This window comes from Mustela erminea, chromosome 6 (assembly GCF_009829155.1).
Source record: "Mustela erminea isolate mMusErm1 chromosome 6, mMusErm1.Pri, whole genome shotgun sequence".
Lineage (NCBI taxonomy): Eukaryota > Metazoa > Chordata > Mammalia > Carnivora > Mustelidae > Mustela > Mustela erminea.
Genome location: NC_045619.1, coordinates 78,492,293 through 78,517,918, shown reverse-complemented (window position 1 = coordinate 78,517,918; position 25,626 = coordinate 78,492,293). Strand labels below are relative to the sequence as shown.

General features: G+C 38.3%; 1 protein-coding gene across 7 annotated transcripts in view; it reads right to left on the bottom strand.

The window, feature by feature from the left end:
- The window catches only part of PPHLN1 (periphilin 1), a 153,774-nt gene that overhangs the window by 95,476 nt on the left and 32,672 nt on the right, over positions 1–25,626 (bottom strand). For all 7 annotated transcript variants that reach the window (XM_032347920.1, XM_032347918.1, XM_032347916.1 and 4 more), the window contains one exon: positions 1,308–1,516. In XM_032347920.1, the coding sequence (XP_032203811.1) occupies positions 1,308–1,516 (209 nt within the window). The remainder of the gene's footprint in view (positions 1–1,307; positions 1,517–25,626) is intronic.

Genomic DNA, 25,626 nt, shown 5'->3' with positions numbered 1-25,626 from the left:
AAAATTGATAAATGTTCGTTAAACACTAGAATCCAGCAGTGGGTTAAAACGGAGACAATCTAATGATTTTAAGTGATCTTCCATTACTCCTAACATGCAGGAAGCAAATGCTATTAAACTAATAAACTGCTATTAAACATTATGCTATTAAACAGCATAAACTAAGCTGATTATTTGGAAAAACAGTTAATAGGAAGGAAGTTAATAAGCAAAGAAAAAGAAATATTTTTTACTTTTCTGGTATCTGTATCTTGGCTTATGTAATTTGCTCTACCTAGAAGATACTTGTAGAAATCTGAAAATAAAAGAAGAGCCCCAAGCCTGGGTGGCTCAGTGGGTTAAGCCTCTGCCTTTGGCTCGGGTCATGATCTCAGGGTGTTGGGATCAAGCCCTCCATCGGGCTCTCTGCTCAGCGAGGAGCCTGCTTCCCCCTCTCTACCTGCCTCTCTGCCTACTTATGATCTCTCTGTCAAATAAATAAATATTAAAAAAAAAAAAAAAGGAAGGGCCCCAATGAGCCCCAATGTTGATTTCCTCCATGATGTGTTCTTCTATCAGAGTGAGAATCTCTCTCACCTTGACCTGCTCGTGCCGTGTTAACTTATTTATGACGATTCTTCTATCAAAATTAAGAAGACATGAGGAAATGTTTGTGAATGAGCTCAACTGCAGGTAGTGGAGTCCAGAAAACTAAAACAGATTATCTAGAAAGTAAGTTGCTTCATTTATTTATTCCAACACATACAAAGCAACTCAGCCAGAATGACATGCTACAATTGCACAGAATGCCATGCATGTCTAGGTACTCCAAATTAAAAAACAACAACAACAACAACAACAAATTGGAGGTTGGAAAAAATGAATCTAAAGTAGGTTTTTAGCTCTAAAATCTGTAAGGATATATACCTTATATTTAGGGGAAATCACTGATACTTTTCATGAAAAATATACTACCAAATATAGATGGATGGATGGATAGACAGATATCTTCTAGAGACAGAAGATGAAAGAGGATGGACTACCTAGAACTAGCAAAAAATACAAGAGTGTGTAACTTTCCAACATGATTATAAACACACCTCTTCTGTGCTGAGAGAAGTAAAATGTCAATGTGGACTGCAACTTGAAATGGTTCCCAAAAATATGTGTGTGTGGTATTCATTTTATTGTTCTTGACACTTTTCTGTAGGTTTCAAAACTTTCCAAATAAAACGTTTAAAAAATATATCTTATAACACCTATAAGACAATCTGAATCAGTACATTCTCATTAGTGGAAGTTTTAAGAAAAGTCTTAAAAATACATACTTCTATGTTGAGATTGGAAAGAGTACGTTTTGCTTCTTTCTGGAGAGTAGCTTCTACTACTGACACTGGATCCAGACCTGCTGTGTGGAGAATCCTTTCGACCTACAGGTGATTCTCTGATAAAAGGAGGGTCTCTTTTATGAGGAGACCGGTCTCTTGTGTAATGGGTAGAATAGATACTTTTTCTTCTAAAGCCATCTCTCATGTCCCTTTGAAGAAAAAAAAAAAAAGAATTATATCTTATAACTTATATACACAATACAAAAGGCAAAAGCTCTGATTATAAGCTCTTTAAGTTGTAATCTTGGTTCACACCTCCCCCCACTTCCACTTTTTTTACTACCACCAAACTTTTTTTTTTTTTTGGTAGAGCAAGAGAGTACACTAGCAGGGGGAGAAGCAAAGGGAGAGGGAGTGAATCTGAAGCAGACTGCGCTGAGTGCAGAGCCCAATGTGGGGCTTGACCTCACAACATGAGATCATGACCTGAGGTGAAACCAAGAGTCAGACGCTTAACTGAGTAGGCTACCCAGGCACCCTGTCACCTAACTTCTGATGTCAGTCTATAAAATAAAACTTTATCAGTGATATATGTTTAGAATGCATACATTTTTATCAGTTTGGGGGTAGAACCAGGTGGTTAAGAGCAAAAGTTATTTTATTTTAAGCAAACATAGAAATGTTATGATGTGAAAAATACAGCCACACAGTCTCCACTTCGGTTTGCCATTAACAATATTCTACATAGCTACCATACTCTCAGACATCTGGAAAATACCAAAGATTTCCCAAGTGAGATATTTCATGGAGTCTTATCCACTTTTAAGCATAGTATAAACTGTTGGTTAATAGAAGTTAACTCCTTTGATTTTGCTTCCCGTGTTCCAATTTGGCAGTGTCTACATTTTTTTTGTTGTCACAACTTGAGAGGAGGGGTTGCTGTTGGTGGGTAGGGACCAGGGATGCCACTAAAACCCTACAATCCCTAGGACAAGTCTGATACAAGTATACAACAAAAAACTATCTAACCCAAAATGTTAGTAATGCCAAGACTAAGAAACCCTGCTATATACCTATTACGTCCTTGTTCTCTTGAGTTTGCATTGTTAGTGTACAAATTGTTGCTTATCTCTAACCATCAGCTTTTAATAAATCACCTCTACTTTCACAAATTAAATTTCCTTATTAAGCAATATCAACTCAATGTAGCATGAAAATCCAGAGTAAAACTTTATAAAGCAAAACCAACTTTAAAATATCAAAGCAAACCAAAGTTATCAAATGAAACTATCAAGACCTGAGCCTCCATTTAAAGGAACACCTAGCATCAAACAGGTTTTAATTGAAGATTTAGTGAGTTTATTTCCACATTAAAATTAAGGAACATTGCATTTTAGAAAGAAGAGTAGTAAGAGAATGGCATGAAATTTCAAATGCTCAGAAAATCTCAGCATATTCATCAGCAGTTCCTAATATAAAAGTAGCCTTTAGCAGATTAACACCCAAAATATATTGTCCATACAGATACAATTACGATTCTCTGGACCAAATTAGAAAACAGCTAAAACTCATTTATGATAAATGAACTCGGACAAAATACTAATGCCAAAATAAAGTATTTGAGAAATTCTAATGCAGTCAAGCTCAATGAGCAAAACTACAGAAGCCACTATCAACATCACTGACCACCAAGTGGCTACCTATGTGTCACATGAGTCTTAGGAACTGTACTAGGGGTTGAGGACCCAATGATAAACCAAATACATGCAGTCACTCCCCCATCATGGACCTCTCATGCTAGAAGAGGCGGATTTTAAACATGTGAATGCAGTCAAGAATGTACACAAGGAGACTAACTAGGAGCTTACTCAAGCAGACAAGAGACAGTGGTAGCTTAGATAAGGCCAGAGAAGGGGAGCACTTGAGCACGCACACGTGTACATCTTTGTAGATTCAACAGGAAATGGTGAATGTCTGACTAATGAGTATAAGAGGCAGGGATGCCAAGATGATTCCAAGAATTCTGGCATCATGAATTACTGAAATGAGAAAAACAGATTTGAGAAACTGAGGTAGGGTAGGAGATCCACATTCAGATCTGAATATGTTAAGTTTGAGATGCTCACATAACAGCCATAGACAATTAGACACATCGGTGACAAGATAAGAGGAGATTTTTTTGGCTATAACTATGAATTTTTCTATAAATAGGCAGTATTTAAAGCCTTGGGTCGGGCCCAGAATCTAGGACTAAAAAATTACAGTGGAAGATAAATGGGCTATCTGAGAATCAAACATAAGAGCCACAGAAACATGACGGAAAGTAGTAAGTAAGTTCTCAGGGAAGCCAAGGAAAAGACTTCTGTAAGAAGGAGAATAAAGATTTCCTACACTGGAATTAAATGAGCTCTTACTGATAACTTATCTAGATGACGAAGGCAGCAGGCCCACATGTCCAGGAAAGACTGCCTACTGTCTCCAGCAGGAGGCAGGGGTAGGGGAAGAGACAAAGTACTGAACTACAGTTTCCTAGTCCTGACACCAGATGGCAGTAAACTCACAATAGCATAGTTGGGAACCATCAGAGTGGCCTGAGGTGACCAAATATACTTGGGGGAAGTACATGTCAGATTTTTAATATCTCAGAGTAGAGTAAGGTCTCTCCTCACTTTCACATCAATCCCTCATATTTCCCATCAAGCTGAGCAAAAACATCACATTCTGCATCGTCTACTTTTAAGTATCCTCTGATAAAGTAATACTAGACACCATTTATTCATGTTAGTGTGTATGTGTATATTTTTAATATTTCTTTTATCTCTATATCCCAATACATGAAAGGCACTGCAGAATTACCCTGGTTCTAAAGAAGCTTAATATGTTGGGGGGTGGGGGACAGAGTGCCAAAGGGAGTAAATATTCCAGAAAGTGGTACTGCAATTCAGAAGAGAAATTTGTATTAGATGGAGAAGTGATCTGGAGGATCTTTTTAAAAAAAAAAAAAGATAAAATTTAGATCAACATTGTTGTACAGAAATATAATCAAGCCACATATTTAACAACTGTATTTAAAAGGAGAAATGGGTACCTGGGTGGCTCAGCCAGTTAAGTGTCTGCCTTCGGCTCAGGTCATGATCCCAAGGATCCTGGAATCAAGCCTCAGATCAGGCTCCCTACCCAGCAGGGAACCTGCTTCTCCCTCTCCCTCTGTCCTGCCTGCCCCCTGACTCATGCCCTTTCTCTCTCTTTCAAGTAAATAAAATCTTTAAAAAATAAAAATAGGGGCACCTGGGTGGCTCAGTGGGTTAAGCCTCTGTCTTTAGCTCGGGTCATGATCTCGGGGTCCTGGGATCGAGCCCCGCATCGGGCTCTCTACTCAGAGACTGCTTCCCCCCTCTCTCTGCCTGCATCTCTGCCTACTTGTGACCTCTGTCAAATAAATAAAATAAAATCTTTTTAAAAATCCTTAAAAAATAAAAATAAAAAAATAGAGAAGCAGGTGAAACTAATTTCAGCAAATATTTTTATAACCCAATATATATAAAATATTATCAACATGTAACCAATATTTTAAAATTTAGTGAGAATCAGAGAAAGACAATTATCATATGATCTCACTGATATGTGGAATTTAAAAAATAAAACAGACAATCATAAGGGAAGAGAGGAAAAAATAAAATAAGATGAATCCAAAGAGGGAAACAAGCCATAAGAGACTCAATCATCTGAAACAACCTGAGGGTTAAAGGGGAGAGAGGGGGAGGGATGGGGTAACTGGGTGACAGACATTAAGGAGGGCATGTGATGTAATGAGCACTGGATATTATAGAAGACTGATGAATCACTGACCTCTACTTCTGAAACCAATAATATAGTATGTATTAATTGAATTTAAATTAAAAATAAAAAAATTAAAAAGGACTGACAAGCTGTTAGTTAGGAAATGAGGAATCTGGGTTGTTCCAAGAGAGAAGATAGAGTGGGAAGGGGTCCATAAATGGTGGGAGGCTATGTATGAATGGGATGTAACCCTCCCCAGGACCCCAAATCTTTAAAAAAAAAAAAAAAAAAGGAAAAAAATAATCTAAAAAATAAATAAAAATAAAATTTAGTGAGATATTTTATGTTCTTTCTTTTTCATCTTAAATCATAAAAATCCCAGTGTGTATTATATACTAAGAGAGTATCTCAGACTGAACCGGCCATATCTCAAATAGAACTTTGGCTACCAGTTCCCATGGTTAGCACAGTCCACGTTTCAAGAAAAAGCAGAGGAGGTTTAAAGGGTACTGATGTGAACAAAAATATAAGTAGTCAAAAGAGTGAAAACTCTAAAAAGCATTGACTAAAAAGCAAAGGGAGAGAAGTTTTAAAGGGTAAAGGAAAGTTATTATCATATACTACATAGGCTGGAAGAGATCTCTGCATTTAGTGACTTAAAAGTTATTTGACCAGGGAATGGGCTGTCCAATAAAACTTTGTAAGTCAAAGCAGATTGTAAAAAATCAAGATATATCTACTAAAGGAGTTGAGTCATTAGTTTTCTCCTTTGTTCCAAAAAAGTTTGGCAGAGGAAGGAAGGGAAAGAACTGGAACAATACTTTGAGGGAAAGGGTTTATTTGATGATACAAGTAAATGAGAAATAAGAAGTAAAAAGGGCGCCTGGGTGGCTCAGTTGGTTAATGAGGTCATGATCCCGGGGTCCAGGAATCGAGCCCCACGTTGGGCTCCCTGCTCAGCAGGAAGTTTGCTTCTCCCTCTGCTCCTCACCCTGCTCATGTTCTCTCTCTCTCAAATAAATAAAATCTTAAAAAAAAAAAAAGTATCAACTGCCTGCTGCCACCCATTTTGTGGGTAGATACTATTCTATGGATTCTGATGAGAAACTTTCAGAACAATTCAGCCCACTGGATATATCCTCTTAATGTACTGAACTCTGTCTGCAGAAATTCTAACCTCTTTTCAGACATGGAAAATTCATCTTAATTCCCGAGTGTCAAGTTAGGGAAAGCAGATATACTTTGTCTTCTTTATTGACAAAATCATACAATTTCTTCCAATTAACAGGAAATATCTCTTTTTTTTTTTAAGATTTTATTTATTTATTTGACAGAGAGAGAGATCACAAATAGGCAGAGAGACAGACAGAGAGAGAGATGAGGAGAAGCAGGCTCCCTGCTGAGCAGAGAGCCCTATGCGGGACTCGATCCCAGGCCCCTGGGATCATGACCCGAGCCGAAGGTAGAGGCTTAACCCACTGAGCCACCCAGGCACCCCAGGAAATATCTATTTTTAATGTTGTATTAAACTTTTACTTCTGTGTAAGGTTTAATTCAATCTTTCTCCCATGAAAAAAGTTTTAACTTCATTTTAAATAAACACTCCTTGACAAAAAAAAAAAAAAAAAAATCATCAAATCAGGAGGGAGGGAGAGAAGACTATGAGCCAGAAATTACAATCCTCAAGGAAGAAAAAATTTATCAGAGAATACTAAGGTGAGGACAGAGTGGAATAAATGGGACATTCAAAGATGACAATGGTACAGTGACCTGTTGGAGGTAACAAGAAGTAAGCCCAGAACTCATCTGACAAATCAAGGAATTAGGAGAAAAGTAAGATGGGAGGGCAGTTAGGTTCCAGTTACAGAAAAAGGATGCAAACAATGGTAGAAAATAAATCTATCTATTTTAAAGTGAAAGGATGAAGTCCTTGCCCCAGGCTTATATTCTAATGGGAAAAGAGCCTATACATAAAACATTTCTGAGTGGTAAGTAATATCAGGTAAGGTGGATATGAAGGAGGCTATTTCAGATAACATGGTCAGGGAGGACCTTTCTGAGAAGGTGATACATGAGCAGAGATAGGATAAAAGAAATGGAACCTCAGAACAAGATTATGAAGATATCTGATGTATATTTATACTGATCAGACTAACTGCCCTGTGAGAGTATATGTCAATGGGAAGGGCATAATGATGAATCAGAGGGCCTTCTTGGAGTTCACAGAATTATAAAGCACCAAAGTTTCAAATATTAAGCCCTGTTAAGCCCTGCATATAGGGCTTAACAGAAGTATCACCTACTAGAGGAACGAGAGGGGGTTAGGGCATGTTAAAGCCCTCATAAACTAGCTGTCTTAAGTACTGAAAGACCGTTCCAAAGAAACTATTATCTTTATTTTTTTTTTAAGATTTTATTTATTTATTTGACAGAGAGAGAGATCACAAGTAGGTAGAAAGGCAGGCAGAGAGAGAAGGGGATGGAGGCTCCCTGCGAGGCTCAATCCCAGGACCCTGAGATCATGATCCAAGCGGAAGGCAGAGGCTTAACCCACTGAGCCACCCAGGCGCCCCTATTATCTTTATTTAAGCAAGTTACTTAACCTCCCTATGCCTTCATTTCCTCATCTATAAAGTAGAGATAATACTACCTATCTCACAGAGTTGTTGCAAAGAGTAAATGGGATACTATATGTAAAGTGCTTAGAACAGGGCCTGGTATACAACATTCAATAGATGTTAGCTACTCCTACTGACAGCATTAATCTACTATGATTTCTATCAAATCAATAAAGGTTTGCAGCAAAAAACAGCTATGTATGCCAATGTAACCGCTTGACAGTTTCATTCTTCAGAAAAGCAAAACTATGGAATTTTGCATATTGGCAGGACTTTAAAACCTACTCATAATAATACAACCTCTAGAACAACACTTCAACTTAACTTCCCAAGGAATTTCCTTTACAGAGGATGAAATACAGATAGTTCAGTTTCAAGAACTTCAGCTATGAAGTTCAGAGAGTACACACAGATGAAGCATATATAAAGTGAAAAGGAAGCAGAAGACCACACTGGGGGTCAACAAACATTTGCTGTAAAGAGCCAAGTAATACTTGAGACTTTAGCTGTATGGTCTTCATCAAAACTTCTCAACATTCCACCAGAGCACAACAGCAGCCATAGACAATAAGTAAACAAATGTGCCTGGCTGTGTTCCAATAAACTTACCAAAAAGACCATTGGATTTGACCAAGTTGTTTACCAAGCCCTGATCTAAATGATTACAAACCTCCAAAAAGATTTCAAACAATCTAATAGAGAATAAAGACATTACTTGTAGAGTCATATTTCTCACGGAATACAAAGGGATGCGGATTTTTTTCCAACCTATCCCTTGCCCATATCTTAAAATTTTGCACTTTAGAAGCTGTATTTTGGAAAGCAATTATACCATGACAGAGGAATATATTTTAGCTGATTTTACCTTCTTTTTTTTTTAACCAGAGACCTGACTTCATAATAAAAAGCTTTCCTCAAAACATGTTCCAAAAAATACTAATCCATATAATGTTTGTATTTTTCATCTCACCACAAAATCCAAGGACAGATTCTATGGGTAAATAACTTTCAGAAACATGGAGTTTAATAAAATTAAACATATTTATTTACAGTGCCACTTCTAAGAGCATTCCCTATAGGCAGATATAGATTCAAAAGTTAGTTCATCTGCATATATATGGCCTTTTGCCCTTAATTTACTCAACCTCTCCGAGCTTCATTTTCCTAACTTCTCTGAACACAGCAACTTTGCAATGAATGGTATCTATTATTAGAGTTTAAGGTTTTGATCATTTTGTTATCTGTGATCTCATTTTCAACCTTCCCCCAAACACATGGATCTTCACGTTTTAAACAGTTTGCCCAACTCAGAAACAACTTAGAGAGAAGAATGATCAATTCTCTTCTTATAATACGTATCATGGTAAATTTGGGTTGGTTAAAAGCTCAATGTTTGGAAGGCACAGAAAGGGAAAGACCTCTCAAGAGAAAAAAAACTAAGTAATTTTCAGTCTATTTTGTATAAAATATCAAGTTTTAAACTTCGCGCTAAAAAGCGTTCTAAAGTTAAAAATTATAATTGGATTTAAAGCAAATTTCCAATTAAGAGGGGAAATCCCAATACCAATGGCAAAGCCTTAAATATTAATGTTTTCATAATTTAATGCATGCTGACAAAACTGAGTAACATGAACATACCAATAAAAAGATGGTGAAGGGTATGAAGATAATGGAAGACAAAACAAGGCCAGGTATCACATCACTAAATAAGTATTTAAGGTATAACCTGTTCTTTTAAGTTTTCCCAATCAAATAGGCAAATGATCCCATCCAGTAGTAAAAATAAGGGCAAAAAGACACATAAGCTTCCTCATGAATAATAAACAATTTGGGTTGGGCTGGAAACTGCTAGTGATTCGATGGTCCTAAAAATGGAAAACACTACTCTAGTTCACATAACAGGGCTAAACTTCCAAAGTCCACACAGAGAGCAAATACTAAATAGAACTGCAAGTATCATACTTTTCTGACTGTCAGAATGCCTTTCTTATCTTCATTAACAAGTTTCCTTTTTCTCTCCTTCTATGTATGTCTATACAAATCTGGCTTTTTCTAGGCTCAATCTAACATCACAAAATGCTGCAGAGTATTTTGGTTTCTTTCATTTTCTTGGTATTAATACCTGTTTAAGGTAGTCTATGCTTGGTTTCAAACATCAACCATGATAGTTTCCATCTCTGAGGGGAGAAAAAGAAGCAATTATCGGAAAAATCCACTAATTCATAAATAAGAAGGGTGTTTTAATGTTTACTACTTTTCATTTAATTTTCTTTTCATCACAGAGGTCCACAATAGTCACCATGAATAATGGTGGGCACTCTTTAGATACCATAAGGTACTAGAATACATGATGTTAGTTTTATAAAACAAATGAGTCCTAATTTCTTAAATTTTTGTCTTCCACTATAATTTATGATAAACCTAGGTTAAGAATAGATATTCAAATGCAGAGTTTTTTCTTTTTAATTAAGACAGTATGGCAAGGGCAAACTGAACAACCTTGTATCTTAACCTTATACCTAAACAAAACCCTTTCATATATTATTTTTAATTCTTTGGCACAATAACTGATGAGAGAATGCAATGAGTTTTCAAAGCACGTAACTCAATCAAGAATGCTTTCATTAGTAAACTTCTGCCTAGTAAATTCTGTAGGAATTATTTTTCCTTTCTTTCAGGTCTTGTCTATAATGTGATTGTACTACTTTTATAATGGAAATACTTTTTTTCTTTAGGTAAAGTCTACCTGCAACATGGGGCTTGAATCTTGACTCCAAGATCAAAAGTCTCATGTTCTCCTGAGTCTGCCAGATGCCCCTAGGATGGAAACTCTTAAAACTCATTTTTAGGGGCGTCTGGGTGGCTCAGTGGGTTAAGGCCTCTGCCTTCAGCTCAGGTCATGATCCCAGGGTCCTGGGACGGAACCCTGCATCTGGGTTTTCTGCTCAGTGGGGGGCCTGCTTCCTCTCTGCCTGCCTCTCTGCCTTCTTGTGATCTCTCTCTCTGTCAAATAAATAAATAAAATCTTTAAAAAAAAAAAAAACCCTCATTTTTATTTAATAAGAAATTAGCTTTCAAGCTTTTTTTCTTTCATTTACAGTTCCTATTCAAGTGAAAAACCAAATGTTTCACAATTAAGTAAATCCCTTTATTAGGGTCAAACATATAACTACAAATTTCCCTTGATTTGTCAATATTCTCTCCTTTGAGATTGTAAAAAGGTAATTTATCTTCCATTGCTTAATGGTCCCTTCCCCTCTTATATTATTTCCCCCTAACATCAACCTTCCAACTCACTAAGAAATCTGAGTGGCTAATACTCTCCCTAATAATTAAGTAGTTTTATTATACACATCAGAGGAAAAGCAACCAACAGAAAGAATTCACTCATGCTTAACTGTACTCCTGTGAATAGTATAGCTACCATTATTGCTCTGAGATTCTGATATTCTAAATGTAAATACCTGGCTTTCTAAATTATAAAAATGAAAAATACTTAAAATATACCCCAAAATAAAAAAGGAATGTATTAATGAGGATCTTTATTATACTACTGGTTCTCAAAGTAGGGGGATTTTGCTCCCCAGGGGACATGTGGCAACATCTGAAGACATGTTTTCCTGTCAAACACAACTGGGGAAGCACTACTAGATTCTACTGGGTAGAGGTTAGGGATGCTGCTACACATCCTATAATACACAGGACAGCCCCCCACAATAAAGAACTATTCAGCCCAAAATGCCAATAGTGCCAAAGTTCAGAAATCCCAAGACAGACACACATAAACACATGTATACAGTCAGAGGTTTCATCTATCAGTTTGAGAAATACACAAAAACATCCTAGAGCTTTCTTATAACTACCTGTCCATTTTTAAATGTTTCTTTATAACACATAGAATATCAAGTATTAAAATTTCCTCAAACTTCCTAAACATTCAAATTACACAATCAAATAAAGTATTTACTACTCTATTTTCAACCTTTTAGCTTATATAGAGTCCCAAACATAAGAACATAGGGTCTGGACCAAGTATCCCAGAGTTCAAATCCCAGCTCCATCATTTGTTTACTGTGGGAGAGGTTTGACAGTTATTTAACTTCTCTGTGCCTGTTTCCTCATTTGTAAAGTGGGAATGATGGATTAAGAAGGATAATGCCCACAACACACCAAGTACTTTACATATTAATCCATTAACTCAATTCTTTTTTTTAAGATTTTATTTATTTGAGAGAGAGTGAGCACAAGCGAGAGAGCAGAAACAAAAAGAGCAGCAGAGAGAGAGGGAGAAGCAGGCTCCCAGCCAAGAAGGGAACCCCAATGCAGGACTCAATCCCAGGACCCTGGGATCATGACCTGAGCTGAAGGCAATTGCTTAACTGCCTGAGCCACCCAGGTGCCCCAAAGAAGAAAAGAAAAAATACACTGACAATACCAAGTGTTGACAGGGATGTAAAATAATTAGAATTTACATACCTTGCCAATAGGAATATAAATTAGTATAAAGCTGCCAGTCCACAAATTACTACATGAGTGAATAAGACTCTTTAACTCTCAATGTTTCTAACATTTTAAATTACAGTGTACTCAATGAATATTAGTTTTACCATTTTTTTCATTTCCCTAGCCATTTCTAGTTGACAGGAGAGATTAATGTTTTGACAAATTTTAAATCACAACAACTATAATTTTTCCCATTCACTATTAAGGTAGCTTTAAGTCAGAATGATTACCTTTGGAAAGGAAGAAGAAATCTGAGGAGGGGCATGAAGTAGTATCTGAATTCAAGTAATATTCTTCTTCTTAATCTGGATTGTGGTTATAGTTACGATTCACTGAGCTGTACATCCCCTCGGATCTGTGTATTTTGTGTATTGTTATATGCTCTAATAAGTGTTTATGAAAATGTGATAAAAATAGAGCTCCTTATCATTTAACATGGTCTCAACAGAATTTTTAAGAATGCAAACAGAAATTTCATCTTTAAGAACAGAATTCTCATTTTTAATATTTAAGGGTTAAACAAATTGTAAGACTATCTATTGTCCAAAAATCATTAATACATTTTAATGATCTCATCACCATAGCAGTCATCCACCAACATGGTGCCTGGTCTTCCCAAAGGGTCACTAAGAAATCAGTGCAACACGAATAGGATGCTCCACCTCAGCATATTCTCTCTGCAACCTACATTTTGCTATTATTTAGTTTTGTTCCTCTTTACTTTTCTTTTATTCAGAAAAATGCTATACCTTAACAACAGTAATTCTTAACATTCCATATCATTTCCAAATATCACGATTCTCTTTACCCAATCTGCAGGAAGTCAGTGAACAGATTCAAAGACAATCTTTTATAAATAAAACATTTTAAAGAGTAGCCCTTTATAATAAAAGGTTAAATTTAAAGTTTTTTTCCCTCCCATGGTGTTGCCTAAATCTTGGTGCCTACTGTTACATATTGCAACTAAATGCTATCAAAATGACTAATAAAGGGACGCCTGGGTGGCTCAGTTGGTTAAGCGGCTGCCTTCGGCTCAGGTCATGATCCCAGCGTCCTGGGATCGAGTCCCACATCGGGCTCCTTGCTCGGCAGGGAGCCTGCTTCTCCCTCTGCCTCTAGCCTGCCACTCTGTCTGCCTGTTCTTGCGCTCTGTATCTCTCTCTGTAACAAAAAAAAAAAAAAAAAAAAGAAATGACTAATAATAAAATAATTATAAATAGAAAAATTTTAAGTGTTCTGTTGCCCTTGGTTTAACAGCTTCTATTTCAGCACACTCACCCTGGTTTTAATACTATACTAAATATTTAGTAGACATTTTCTACTAATAAAATTTTTGGCATACTATTTAAAAATATTTCTATTTCATAGAGTTTAAGACAAAGATATCATTACCTCAAGATTCACCTCAATTTTTGCTACTTCAACAAAATACCACTACCACACTCAAAAACCACTTCTAGATTCAAAAATTGGGAATTACGTAATTCCAACTACCTCGACTGCAAAAGAAAATCAAGGAAAAATTGACTTTTTTTTTTTTTTTAAGATTTTATTTATTTGACAGAGAGATCTCAAATAGACAGAGAGGCAGGTAGAGAGAAGGGGGGAAGCGGACTCCCTGATGAGATATGGGACTCGATCCCAGGACCCTGGGACCATGACCTGAGCCAAAGGCAGAGGATTTAACCCACTGAGCCACCCAGGTGCCCCGAACTTTTTTTTTCTTTAAGTCAACTGCTGACAGTCAACAGAGAGTAAAGAGTGTAATAAAGAACATGCAAGACAAGTAGGAAGCTCGGAGATCTAGACCTGTCTTTATTGAGTTGCTTTTTATATATCTGCCAATTTCAGAAGCAGCATCTCAGAGGATGAAAAACAGAAATAATTTTGATGGCATCACAGAATTAGGATATAAAAATAGAGTCTGGGGGCGCCTGGGTGGCTCAGTGGGTTAAAGCCTCTGCCTTCAGCTCAGGTCATGATCCCAGGGTCCTAGGATCGAGCCCCACATCGGGCTCTCTGCTCTGTGGGGAGCCTGCTTCCTCCTCCTCTCTCTCTGTCTCTGCCTACCTCTCTGCCTACTTGTGATCTCTGTCTGTCAAATAAATAAATAAAATCTTAAAAAAAAAAAAAAAAAGAAACTCTGAGGGAAACATTAAAGATATTTAAAAAAAAAAAAAAGAGAGTCTGGATCTTACCAAGGAAGAAAGGTGAAAGCTCAAAAGGGCTACACAATAACAGCAGGGTAAACTGGAAATGAACTAGCCTGGCTTCACAGAACGTAAATTCTTTAAGGTGACCCCAGAATGCTAATGACTCAAATCCTCTGACATACTTACATGTTTCCGTCTTCCTGACCATTAGTTAAGATCCATTAAAATTACTTCAAATGTAAAATCCCATTTTGGACAAGAAAATCTAAGTATTTAAAGTTACAAAAGTAAAATAAATTTGAGCTAGACATTAAAATACGCACTATTTCCTGAAGAACTGTGCAAATTAAAACAAAACCATATATACAACTGTCACTGAGTACTTAAAATCAAAACATGAATCTCTAGGTTATCATTAGTTTCTCAAAAAAACTCAAAAGGAAAAACTGTTTGATTGATAGAAATATCACAACTTTATACATACTATTTTTCCTTAAGCATGTATTAGTCCCAACACTCATCATTAGCGTTGGTGGTATAGTGGTGAGCATAGTTGCCTTCCAACGCTCAAAATTAGCTATAAAATTCAATTGGTATTCAACTAGTATAACTTTCTTTGTGCAAATAATCTCTTGAGTTTAAGATTCTGGTTTTTGCTTTAGCAATGGCTCCAAAGTATGCTTAATAGAGCAACAGGATACTGGAAACTTAGGCATATTTTTTAACGTCATCCCATACAACTCAGGGTAAAAACTTTGCACCATAAGATGAAGTTCTAGGGCGCCTGGGTGGCTCAGTGGGTTAAGCCGCTGCCTTAACTCGAACTGGGATCGAGTTCCGCATCGGGCCCTCTGCTCAGCAGGGAGCCTGCTTCCCCCTCTCTCTCTGCCTACTTGTGATCTCTCTCTGTCAAATAAATAAAATCTTAAAAAAAAAAAAATGAAATGTCTCAAAACATTAAAAAAAAAAAAAAGATGAAGTTCTATTTACCATGCAAAGAAAACTTCATATCAAAAACCTTCAAAACTATAATAACATTTCTACCTATTTTGGAAATGAGGATATCAATAAATATAATGGATTCAATATAATAAGTTATAAGGCAAATCAAAAAGAGCCTTTGAACAAATATAACAGTACAACTAGAATACTTACCATGAAGACTTAAAAAAAATTTTTTTAACTGATGTTTTTATTACCAAAAATTTACCTAACTTGAGAGTTAAGACAGTGTCCTCGACTATACCACAAACATTTCAGCTATAATGCTGGGCATGTACAGAAAGCAAAGTAACCAGAAGAACGGAAGATGGGAAGAACTAACACCCCATAAAGCAGTGTGTCTCAAAATGTGTTCCTGGGACCATCTACACCATAATTACTGTGAACGCTGGTTTCAAAGTAGATTTATGAAACTCATGATTTTATCCTTACTATTATACATCCCCAAGATAATTACAGCCCCTTGCACCAAACTAGACAAGTTACGATGGATCCCTCAGTTTCCACAGATATATTTACTGGTTAAGGGTAAAATTCAGTAAAGTACGGGGGAAGTACAGAAGGAGCAGAAGCGGGATGGAGCATGAAGGCATTTTACTTATTCAGAACCTCATTTTTCTTTCCTTCCCACATCCAACATGTACAATTATTCCACAGATGATATTAGTTACTTCATTTCTAGTCAATACAAACTTTAAAAAGGAATTAAGATTTCAAGAATCATTTCGACAAAGTGGCTTGGTAACTTACAGAGCAAACTTAAAAATAAGCGCAGGTCTCAAAAGTCCTTTCTTATATGTAGAAACAAGAGCACCAGGAGCACTATGATTTAAGATAAGGGATTTCCCACACTACCTTTTATTCCATACTACCCAACAATCAAACAAGTATCTTGCAGCAGAGTTGAGAAATTTGGTTACCCAAGTCCTGAGGTTTTTCCACAAAAGAACATCTTTACATCTCAAGCATTCTAGGGCACCTGGGTGACTCAGCGGCTTAAGCCTCTGCCTTCGGCTCAGGTCATGATCTCAGGATCCTTAGATCAGCCCCACATTGAGCTTTCTGCTCAGCAGGGAGCCTGCTTCCCCCTTTCTCTCTCTGCCTGCCTCTCTGCCTACTTGTGATCTCTGTCAAATAAATAAATAAAATTAAAAAAAAAAAAGAGTTTAGTAAAAGCATTCTAGGCATGAGATATGGACTAAAGGATCTCCTAGCTAGAGAACAGAGCTTATCTGTGTTATTTTCATTTTGATCTCTAACACCTAAAAGAGTACTACTCATTCTTATTGAGGTTAAGATATGCCTAAACTAGGGCACCTAGGTGGTTCAGTGGGTTAAAGCCTCTGCCTTCAGCTCAGGTCATGATCCCAGGGTTCTGGGATCGAGCCCCACATCAGGCTCCCTGCTCAGCAGGGAGCCTGCTTCTTCCTCTCTCTCTCTGCCTGCTTCTCTGCCTACCTGTGATCTCTATCTGTCAAATGAATAAATAAAATCTTTTTTTCAAAAATGCCTAAATTGCTATACCATAAATACCAAAAATGTAACCTTGAGTCATTACAAAGTTTTAAAAGAACTTTATCTGTACAAAACAGTATAGGGCAGGCATTCCAGAATGAGAGATTCTGCTCCACACAATCACCCAAGAAACCACGCTTGACAACTCTATTTCAACATGTGTCTTCCAAGGTCCCAAGTCTGCTGCCATTCCATTCCAGGGCCCATTGTGCAAGAAGGGAAAAGGTAAATGTATGTGGAAGAATGCACATAGAAATAGAAGTTATATTCCCATTATACTGGAGATAAATAAGCCATATGGCCACAATTAGCAGGAATGAAGACTGGCAAATGTAGTCCACCCAAGAGCCTAAAATGTGTGGACAACAGGTAGAAGTGTTCTCAAGACTGATGTATTTCATTTCAGCGAAAAGTTTTGGATTCCCAAATGAAGATGAGTCTAACAGACAGCTGGATGCAGAAATGTAGAGCTCACAAAAGAAGCCAAGGCTAGAGATACAGATTTATCTGTCACCAGCAGCAGACAGTACAGGACAGTGTTTCTCAAACTCCAGTCTCCAGACCTTCTTTCTACATCACAATCATCTGGGGGGCGCATGAACATACAGATTCCAAGTCTCCACTTACAGCATCAGAATTCCTTGAGATGAAGTCTGGAAATTTTCATTTTTAATGAGTTTCTAAGTGATTCTTGTAAACACAACTTATAAAAACATAAGCAAAGGGCACCTGGGTGGCTCTCTCGGTTAAGCATCTGCCTTCAGTTCACATCATGATCCCATGATCACACTGGGCTCCCTGCTCAGTGGAGAGTTTGCTTCCACCTCTGCCCACTTGTGTGCATGCTCGCTCTCCTCTCTTTCTCTCCCCACAAAAATAAATACAATCTTTAAAAAACAGAAACATAAGCAAAGGAAGTAACTGCTGTCAAGGATAAAGACAAATGGAGTTACCATAAATGAGAAGAGGTGCCAAGAATCATCATTCACATGAACCTATTGTTTTGGGACTGCTGTCAATCCATTCTACCTATTAGACCAGTGGTTCTCAAGTCTAGCTTCACATTAGGACGTCTGATGAGCTTTTGAAAAACATGATGCCCAGGCTAATTAAATTAGATCTCCAAATGTGAGGACCAGGAACTAATTAAAAAAAAAAAAAAAAAAAAAGAGACTCTCTACCTAAGTCAGAGTATAGCCAGGGTTGAAAACCACTGTACTAGACAAGCTGCTATTACATGCTCTTCATTGCAGAGTCCCAGATTGTTGCCTTACTCCAGAGACTGCAAACTCTGGTTTTACTTAGTTGTAAACACTGAAAACTCAAGAAATTTAGCATTTTAAAAATCCGGACTTCTGACTTCTTTTGAAGCAGGCCATGGTGTGCTTACATTCCCAAAGAACAAACATCAGCTTTGCACCAAGTAGCAGCTGCTCCAATCTGCCCCTCAGCTTTTGTTCACATTCCACTGAAGGGTACAGGAGTTATTTTCACTAACAAAGAGGGGCATTACTACCATAGATACATGAATATGTTAGCTGCTTTCCTGTGTTTACAAGTACTTTATGCTTAATAACTATGTTTGTGTATACATAAATAACAAAATACAGTAATTTGAGTTGATCCTGTAAATGCTTTTACATCCTCAGCCTCTTCATAAACCAACCCTTCCAACTTCTTTAAGTGAAACCTGGTATTTGAACACAAGTACCCCCCTAAAACTCGTGAGTACCAAGCATGCACTGATGACTGCCTCAAGATCCTCAAGTACATGACACATAGGGTTATGTTCTAAACCCCCCATCCTCTAAGAAAAGGGAGAAAGAGCCCATAATTCTATGCTATTCCACTATAACCCCACATTGCCCATATCACCAACCTTCTGACAACTTTCCCAAATTTCCTAAACCCCAGGATACAGTCTGCATGTAACACATCCTACCCACATAATGGGTGACTAAAAATTCATAGGGATCATCTGTGCAATGGTATAGCCAAGTCCTCAACTATCCTACCTCTTTACACTTACATCCTAAACCTTGCCACTTATTAGCCCCAAGTGCTCTTCTTCAGGATCCAATACCACATTCCTACCACAATGTCTTATCCTTCAGTTTGCTCACTTCTATAACTCCATCTCGCAGATACCTGTAAGCCTTCTTTATTTTCTAGCAAGCCATGAACCCTGTCCTGGCCTCACTTACTGCCTTTCCAGGCTCAATTACCGTATTTGAAGCACAGTGATACCAACATCTTCCCATCCTGGCAATTCTGATACATTACCTTAGCCAAACCTGATTAATTCCAAAATCTTTCACTTCTTCACCATTACAGTTGATTGTCACAAGCCTACAGACTGGACCCACTATGGACACACGGTCTCTAATTTCCACTGTACCTTCAATTCCACTAGTAATATTTTTACTTGTCATTAGTGAGCTCAATCTCCCATTCACCTCAGCAGCTATTCTAATTTCAGATAATCCTCCCAAAGTCCTCTAACCTAGCACCAAAACTTTTTCTCAATGAGTTACCTCACTTCTTAAAAAATAAAACAGTCTTCAGGCATGAAGTACCCCAAATGCCAGCCCAAATTCCTCCTTCCCCGGCTTGCCTTCATCTGCCTCATTTCTAATTTCATCCTTCCTTTCCCAGCATGAGTTTTCCCTCTAGTAAAAATTAGCCCCTCAAATCAATGACCTTCACCCGGCTCATTTACCTTGGGAAGTTTTCCCTTTTCTTTCTTTTTTTAAAATTTTATTTATTTGAGAGAGAGCATGAAAAGGAGGAGGGGCAGAGGAAGAAGCAGACTCCCCGCTGAGGAGGGAGCCTGATGCGGGGCTCCATCCCAGGACTCCAGGATCATGATCTGAGCTGAAGGCAGTCGCTTAACCAACTGAGCCACCCAGGTGCCCCATCAGTTTTGCCTTTTCTGCCTTGTACCTTCAACTTTTCTCTTTTCCCTTCAACCTATAAATACGTTCAAGTCAATGATCACCTTTAAAAAAAAAAAAAAAAAAAAAAGGGCGCCTGAGCGGCTCAGTTGGTCGAGCAACTTCCTTCGCTCGGGTCACAGTCCTGGAGTCCCTGGATCGAGTCCCGCATCGGGCTCCCAGCTCCATGGGGAGTCTGCTTCTCCCTCTGACCTTCTCACCTCTCACGTTCTCTCTCACTGTCTCTCTCTCAAATAAATAAATAAAATCTTTAAAAAAAAAAAAAGAAAAGTTTTAGATGATTTTCCTTTAGCCAGTGTCCTCAACCTTCACCTCATGGATACCAGTAGTCTCCTGCATTTTCAACATATGGCATTCCCTACTTTCCATCTCAGTATTTTTCAAAAACATACCCACTCAAGTTGAATTTACCACCTTGTATCTCACTCATCCTGACAGAGCCAAATCCAAGAGATATTTTAGTCTTGGTATTACTGGAGTACTCAGTTGCATTAGACATTGGTGACCCCAAATATTGTTTAAGAAGTTTTATTTTCCATCATTTCCACAAAGGCCAAGGGTTCGGACCTCAGTCACTGCTCTTGTCTGACTACATTCTCTCCTTGGACAATCTCACTTTTTTTTTTAAGATTTTATTTATTTTTTTTTTTTTTTTAAGATTTTATTTCTTATCAGAGAGAGAGAGGGGGAGAGAGCGAACACAGGCAGACAGAATGGCAGGCAGAGGCAGAGGGAGAAGCAGGCTCCCTGCTGAGCAAGGAGCCCGATGTGGGACTCGATCCCAGGACGCTGGGATCATGACCTGAGCCGAAGGCAGCTGCTTAACCAACTGAGCCACCCAGGCGTCCCCGAGATTTTATTTATTTATTTTACAGAGATCACAAGTAGGGAGAGAGGCAGGTACAGAGAGAAAAGAGGAGGAAGCAGGCTCCCTGCGGAGCAGAGAGCCCGAAGTGGGGCTCGATCCCAGGACCCTGGGATCATGACCCAAGCCGAAAGCAGAGGCTTAAACCCACTCAACCACCCAGGTGTCCCAACAATCTCACTTTTGAATGCAGCTCCTCCCTTGAACCCATTCCTCTAATATACCGATCTCAGATAATGGTAGTATTATACAAATAGTAAACAAAACCAAAAATCCAGATAGTTTCCTTGTCTTTATTCCCACATCCAACAACCACAGCTTGCTGATTTTTTGCTCCCTAAGCATTTACGAAATTTAACCCTTTTTCTCCATTCCAACCTCCCTTCTGTAATTCAGGTATTCATGATTTCTTATTCTATCTCCAGTTCCACTGTTAAAAAATCATCCTCTGGGGTGCCTGGGTGGCTCAGTGGGTTAAGCCTCTGCCCTCGGCTCAGGTCATGATTCCAGGGTCCTGGGATCGAGCCCCGCATTGGACTCTCTGCTCGGCAGGAAGCCTGCTTCCTCCTCTCTGCCTGCCTCTCTGCCTACTTGTGATTTCTCTCTTTGTCAAATAAATAAATAAAATATTAAAAAAAAAAAAATCATCCTCTAGGAGTCCTTGGGTGGCTCAGTCAGCTAAGCATCCCACTCTTGATTTAGGCTCAGGTCTTGATCTCAGGGTCACAAGATCAAGCCCCATGTCACATCGTGCTCTGTGCTCAGCATGGAGTCTGCTTGGGATTCTCTCTCTCTCTCTCCTTCTGCCCCTCCCCCTGCTCTCTCACTCTCTAAACATAAATTTTAAAAATCTTTAAAAAATCATCCTCTACACTGAAGACAAAGGAAACTATATTCCAACTGGGCTGGCCTGTCTACCAAGTTAAAATTTTTCAGGAGCTCCCCATTGCTAAAAGAATAAAACTATATTTTTAAAACTATGTATTCAGACTTCTTAGTTGTAATTTAATTCACGATTCCCTATGTCAGACATACGAATCCATTAACACCTCTATACATCATGCTTCATACAGCTTTGTTCATGCTCCTCCTTTTGCAGGAACATATTCCCCATTACCCTTCATCTGGTCAACTCTTATTTTTCCCTCAAGTTTTGTTAATATTATCTGTTCCTACAGGAAATCTTCAATAAAACCCCCCAGAACACGGTAATGCTTGTCTTCCTACAGCATTCTATGCAACTTTAGCATGTATATTAGGCTATCTTCTTATGCATCTACTTCACTCTTAGACTCTAAGCTAATGATATAAGCACAGCAGCCGACACAAAGTAAATACTCAATAAACATTTGTACTATTGAACTAATAAACCAAAGGTGGTTTATAGTATTTTTCTCTGTCAAGTAGTATATCACCTAAGAAGATAAAATGACTACAATGAAATTCAAAATTAAACCTTGCTTTAGCGATGACTATGTGGCTCAGTCAGTTAAGGGTCTGCCTTCGGCTCAGGTTGTGGTCCCAGAGTCCTGGGATCAAGCCCCACGTCTGGCTCCCTGCTTGGCGGGGAGTCTGCTTTTCCCTCTGCTCTTCTCCTGCTCATGCTCTCCCTAGTTCTATCCCTCTCTCGCACTCTCTCTCGAGTAACAAGTAAAATCATTAAAATTAAAAAAAAAAAAAAAATAGGGGCAACTGGTTGCTGCAGTCATTAAGCTGCCTTTGGCTTGGGCTGTGATCCTGGGGTCCCGGGATCAAGCCCTGCATCAGGCTTTCTACTTGGCAGAGGCCTGCTTCTCCCTCTCCCATACCCCCTGCTTTTATTTCCCTTGCTGTCTGTCAAATAAATAAATAAAATCTTTAAAAAATAAAATAAAGGGATGCCTGGGTGGCTCAGTTGGTTAAGCAGCTGCCTTCGGCTCAGGTCATGATCCCAGCGTCCTGGGATCAAGTCCCACATCGGACTCCTTGCTCGGCAGGGAGCCTGCTTCTCCCTCTGCCTCTGCCTGCCATTCTGTCTGCCTGTCCTCGCTCGCTCTCCCCCTCTCTCTCTCTGATAAATAAATTTAAAAAATAAAATAAAATAAAATCTTTAAAAAAAATAAAAATAAAAATAAAAAAATAAAATAGGGACGCCTGGGTGGCTCAGTTAAGTGTCTGCCTTCAGCTCAAGTTCTGATCCCAGGGTTCTGGGACTGAGCCCCGCATTGGGCTCCCTGCTCAGCAGGGAGCCTGTTTCTCTCTCTCCCATTCCCCCTGCTTATATTGCCTCTCTTGCTGTCTCTCCCTCTTTGTCAAATAAATAAATCTTTTTTAAAAAATAAAATAAAAAATAAATCTCTGCTTTAAAGAAAATCAATAGATATAAAAATACTGAACTACTTAATCAAAACTTCCCATATGTGAATACAGGGGGAAAAAAACCTCAGCATTTAAAAAGAAAGTATGTTGGCCACGTGATGACCCATTTGTTCTATATTTCTAAATACTACTTAATACTTTACAATCAGTTCCATCCTAAAGTTTATTCTAACACCTCATAACTACAGTGGGGGAAAAGGACTGTTAAAAACTATCTCATTCGGGCACTGGGTGGCTCAGTGGTTTAAAGCTTCTGCCTTTGGCTCAGGTCATGATCTCGGGGTCCTGGGATCAACCCCCACATCGGGCTCTCTGCTCCACGGGGAGTCTGTTTCCTCCTCTCTCTGCCTACCTCTCCGCCTACTTGTAATCTCTGTCTCTCAAATAAATAAATAAAATCTTTAAAAAAAATTATTTCCATTTAAAAAAAAAATCTCATTTAGTCTAAATTAGTAACCCTTGGTAAAGTAGGACATGTTGCTTGAATACAAAATGAAGTGGCTCTTAATATATTCTGTTTTATCTACAAGTTTGTTTTGAAAAAAGAGATAATAAGATCACAGTACATATAGAAGATGAACAGATGATGATACGATTGAAATATGGATAAATTATCAGTACAAGGCTCTACTAGAGAAAAAAGTGATAACTTTCAGAGGGAGGGTAGCAGTGTGGGAGACAGAAAATAATATATTCGGGACACCTAGGTGGCTCAGTTGATTAAGCATCTGCCTTCATCTCAGGTCATGATCCCGGGGTCCTGGGATCAAATCCCGAATTGGGTTCCTTGTTCAGCAGGGAGCCTGCTTCTCCCTCTGCCTGCTGCTCCCCCTGCTTGTGCTCTCTCTCTGACAAATAAATAAGATCTTAAAGAAAAAAGAAAACAATACATTCATTTTTCCTCTATTAGCTGTTATTTAATCCAGTTGTTTCCAATGACTGACTCCACACGTATTTGATATGAACCACTAACGTGTGTGTATGTGTGTGTACTGGGTTTACAAAGTACATAAGGTGCTACAGTATGAAACACGTGAAAAACATTAGATAAATTATAAACCAAAAGTTCCACAGCTAGTAATGGACCTGTGGAAGATGGTGTGAAGCCAGGTGGCCTAGTAGCAGCAGTGATGGCAATTTGCACAAATAAAGTGCTGGACAGAGCAAGAAGAAAGACCCAAAGGGTCAGACGACTAACTACGTAAACAATGTGAGCAAAAATATTGAGGATATTGGTTTCAAGTCTGGGATCAGATTCTACTCTACTGACAAGCTAATAAGTTAGACTGTTAGTGTTTCATGGATACTAGTAGAAGATACAAAACTACTGGGATAAAGGTTTTTATTATTCTCAGCACAGCAAGCAACATAGCATTGGCTTGTTTGCACAAGTCTAGTTCTAAGTCCCACAGAAACAATGTGATATAAGCCAAGACTGATGCTACACACATAGTGGGTTTGGTTCACAACTATGGAACACTTGGAGAAGACACTACTTTTTACACAAAGCAACAAGCAAGGCTGCTCTTTGATACAGAGAAAGAAGTACCTTATCTTTCAAGAATGCTCACTACAAACTCAATTCTGAGAAACATCATGGGTAAAAAGTCAGGGCCTTGCATTCTTTGCAAATCTTGGCAAGATGTGTAAGAGAGCAAGAGACCCAGGGGAGCCAGGTTTTTCAGTGATGGAAAGAGGGGGTAAAATATAGTATGGAAAATAGGAAAAGAATACTGCCACAAACTCATGGCCTTCAATATATGTAAATAACGTATAAAAATAAACACAGATGTAAAAGAGTATGTGTGTGTGTATGCACGCATGGGTTTGCACATGCACACACACTAGTGTCCAGATCTGGGACTTTCCACCAACGAGAACCTGTGCACCTTGGAGAAATAGCTTTGACGTTAGGCCTGAGGCAGAGAAAGCATAAGAATAACCTGGAAAATCCTGCATCCAAAGGTAAGGAAGTGATCAAAGAATGACATGGACAAGCCATAACCAAACAACACTGATTTAGCAATGGATTCTTAGATATGACACCAAAAACAGCAACAGAAGAAAAAACAGAGATTGGACTTCATCAAAACCAAAATTTTGAATACTGAAGGATATTATCAAAAGAGTAGAATATGTGCAAGCCATATATCTGTTAAGGATTTAATATCCAGAATATATAAAGAACTCTTCTAAAATTCAACAATAAAAAGACAAATCACCTGATTTTTAAATGGGCCAAAAAAATGAGTAGATAATTCTTCAAAGAAGATATGCAAATAACCAATAAGCACATTAAATATTGCTCATCACTGGGGCACCTGTGGCTCAGTGGGTTAAAGCCTATGCCTTCGGCTCAGGTCATGATCCCAGGGTCCTGGGATCGAGCCCTGCTTCGGGCTCTCTGCTCAGCGGGGAGTCTGCTTCCTCCTCTCTCTCTGCCTGCCTCTCTGCCTACTTGTGATCTCTCTCTCTCTGTCAGATAAATAAATAAAAATCTAAAAAAAGAAAAAAAAAAAAATATATATATATATATATATATATATTGCTCATCACTAACCACTAGGGAAA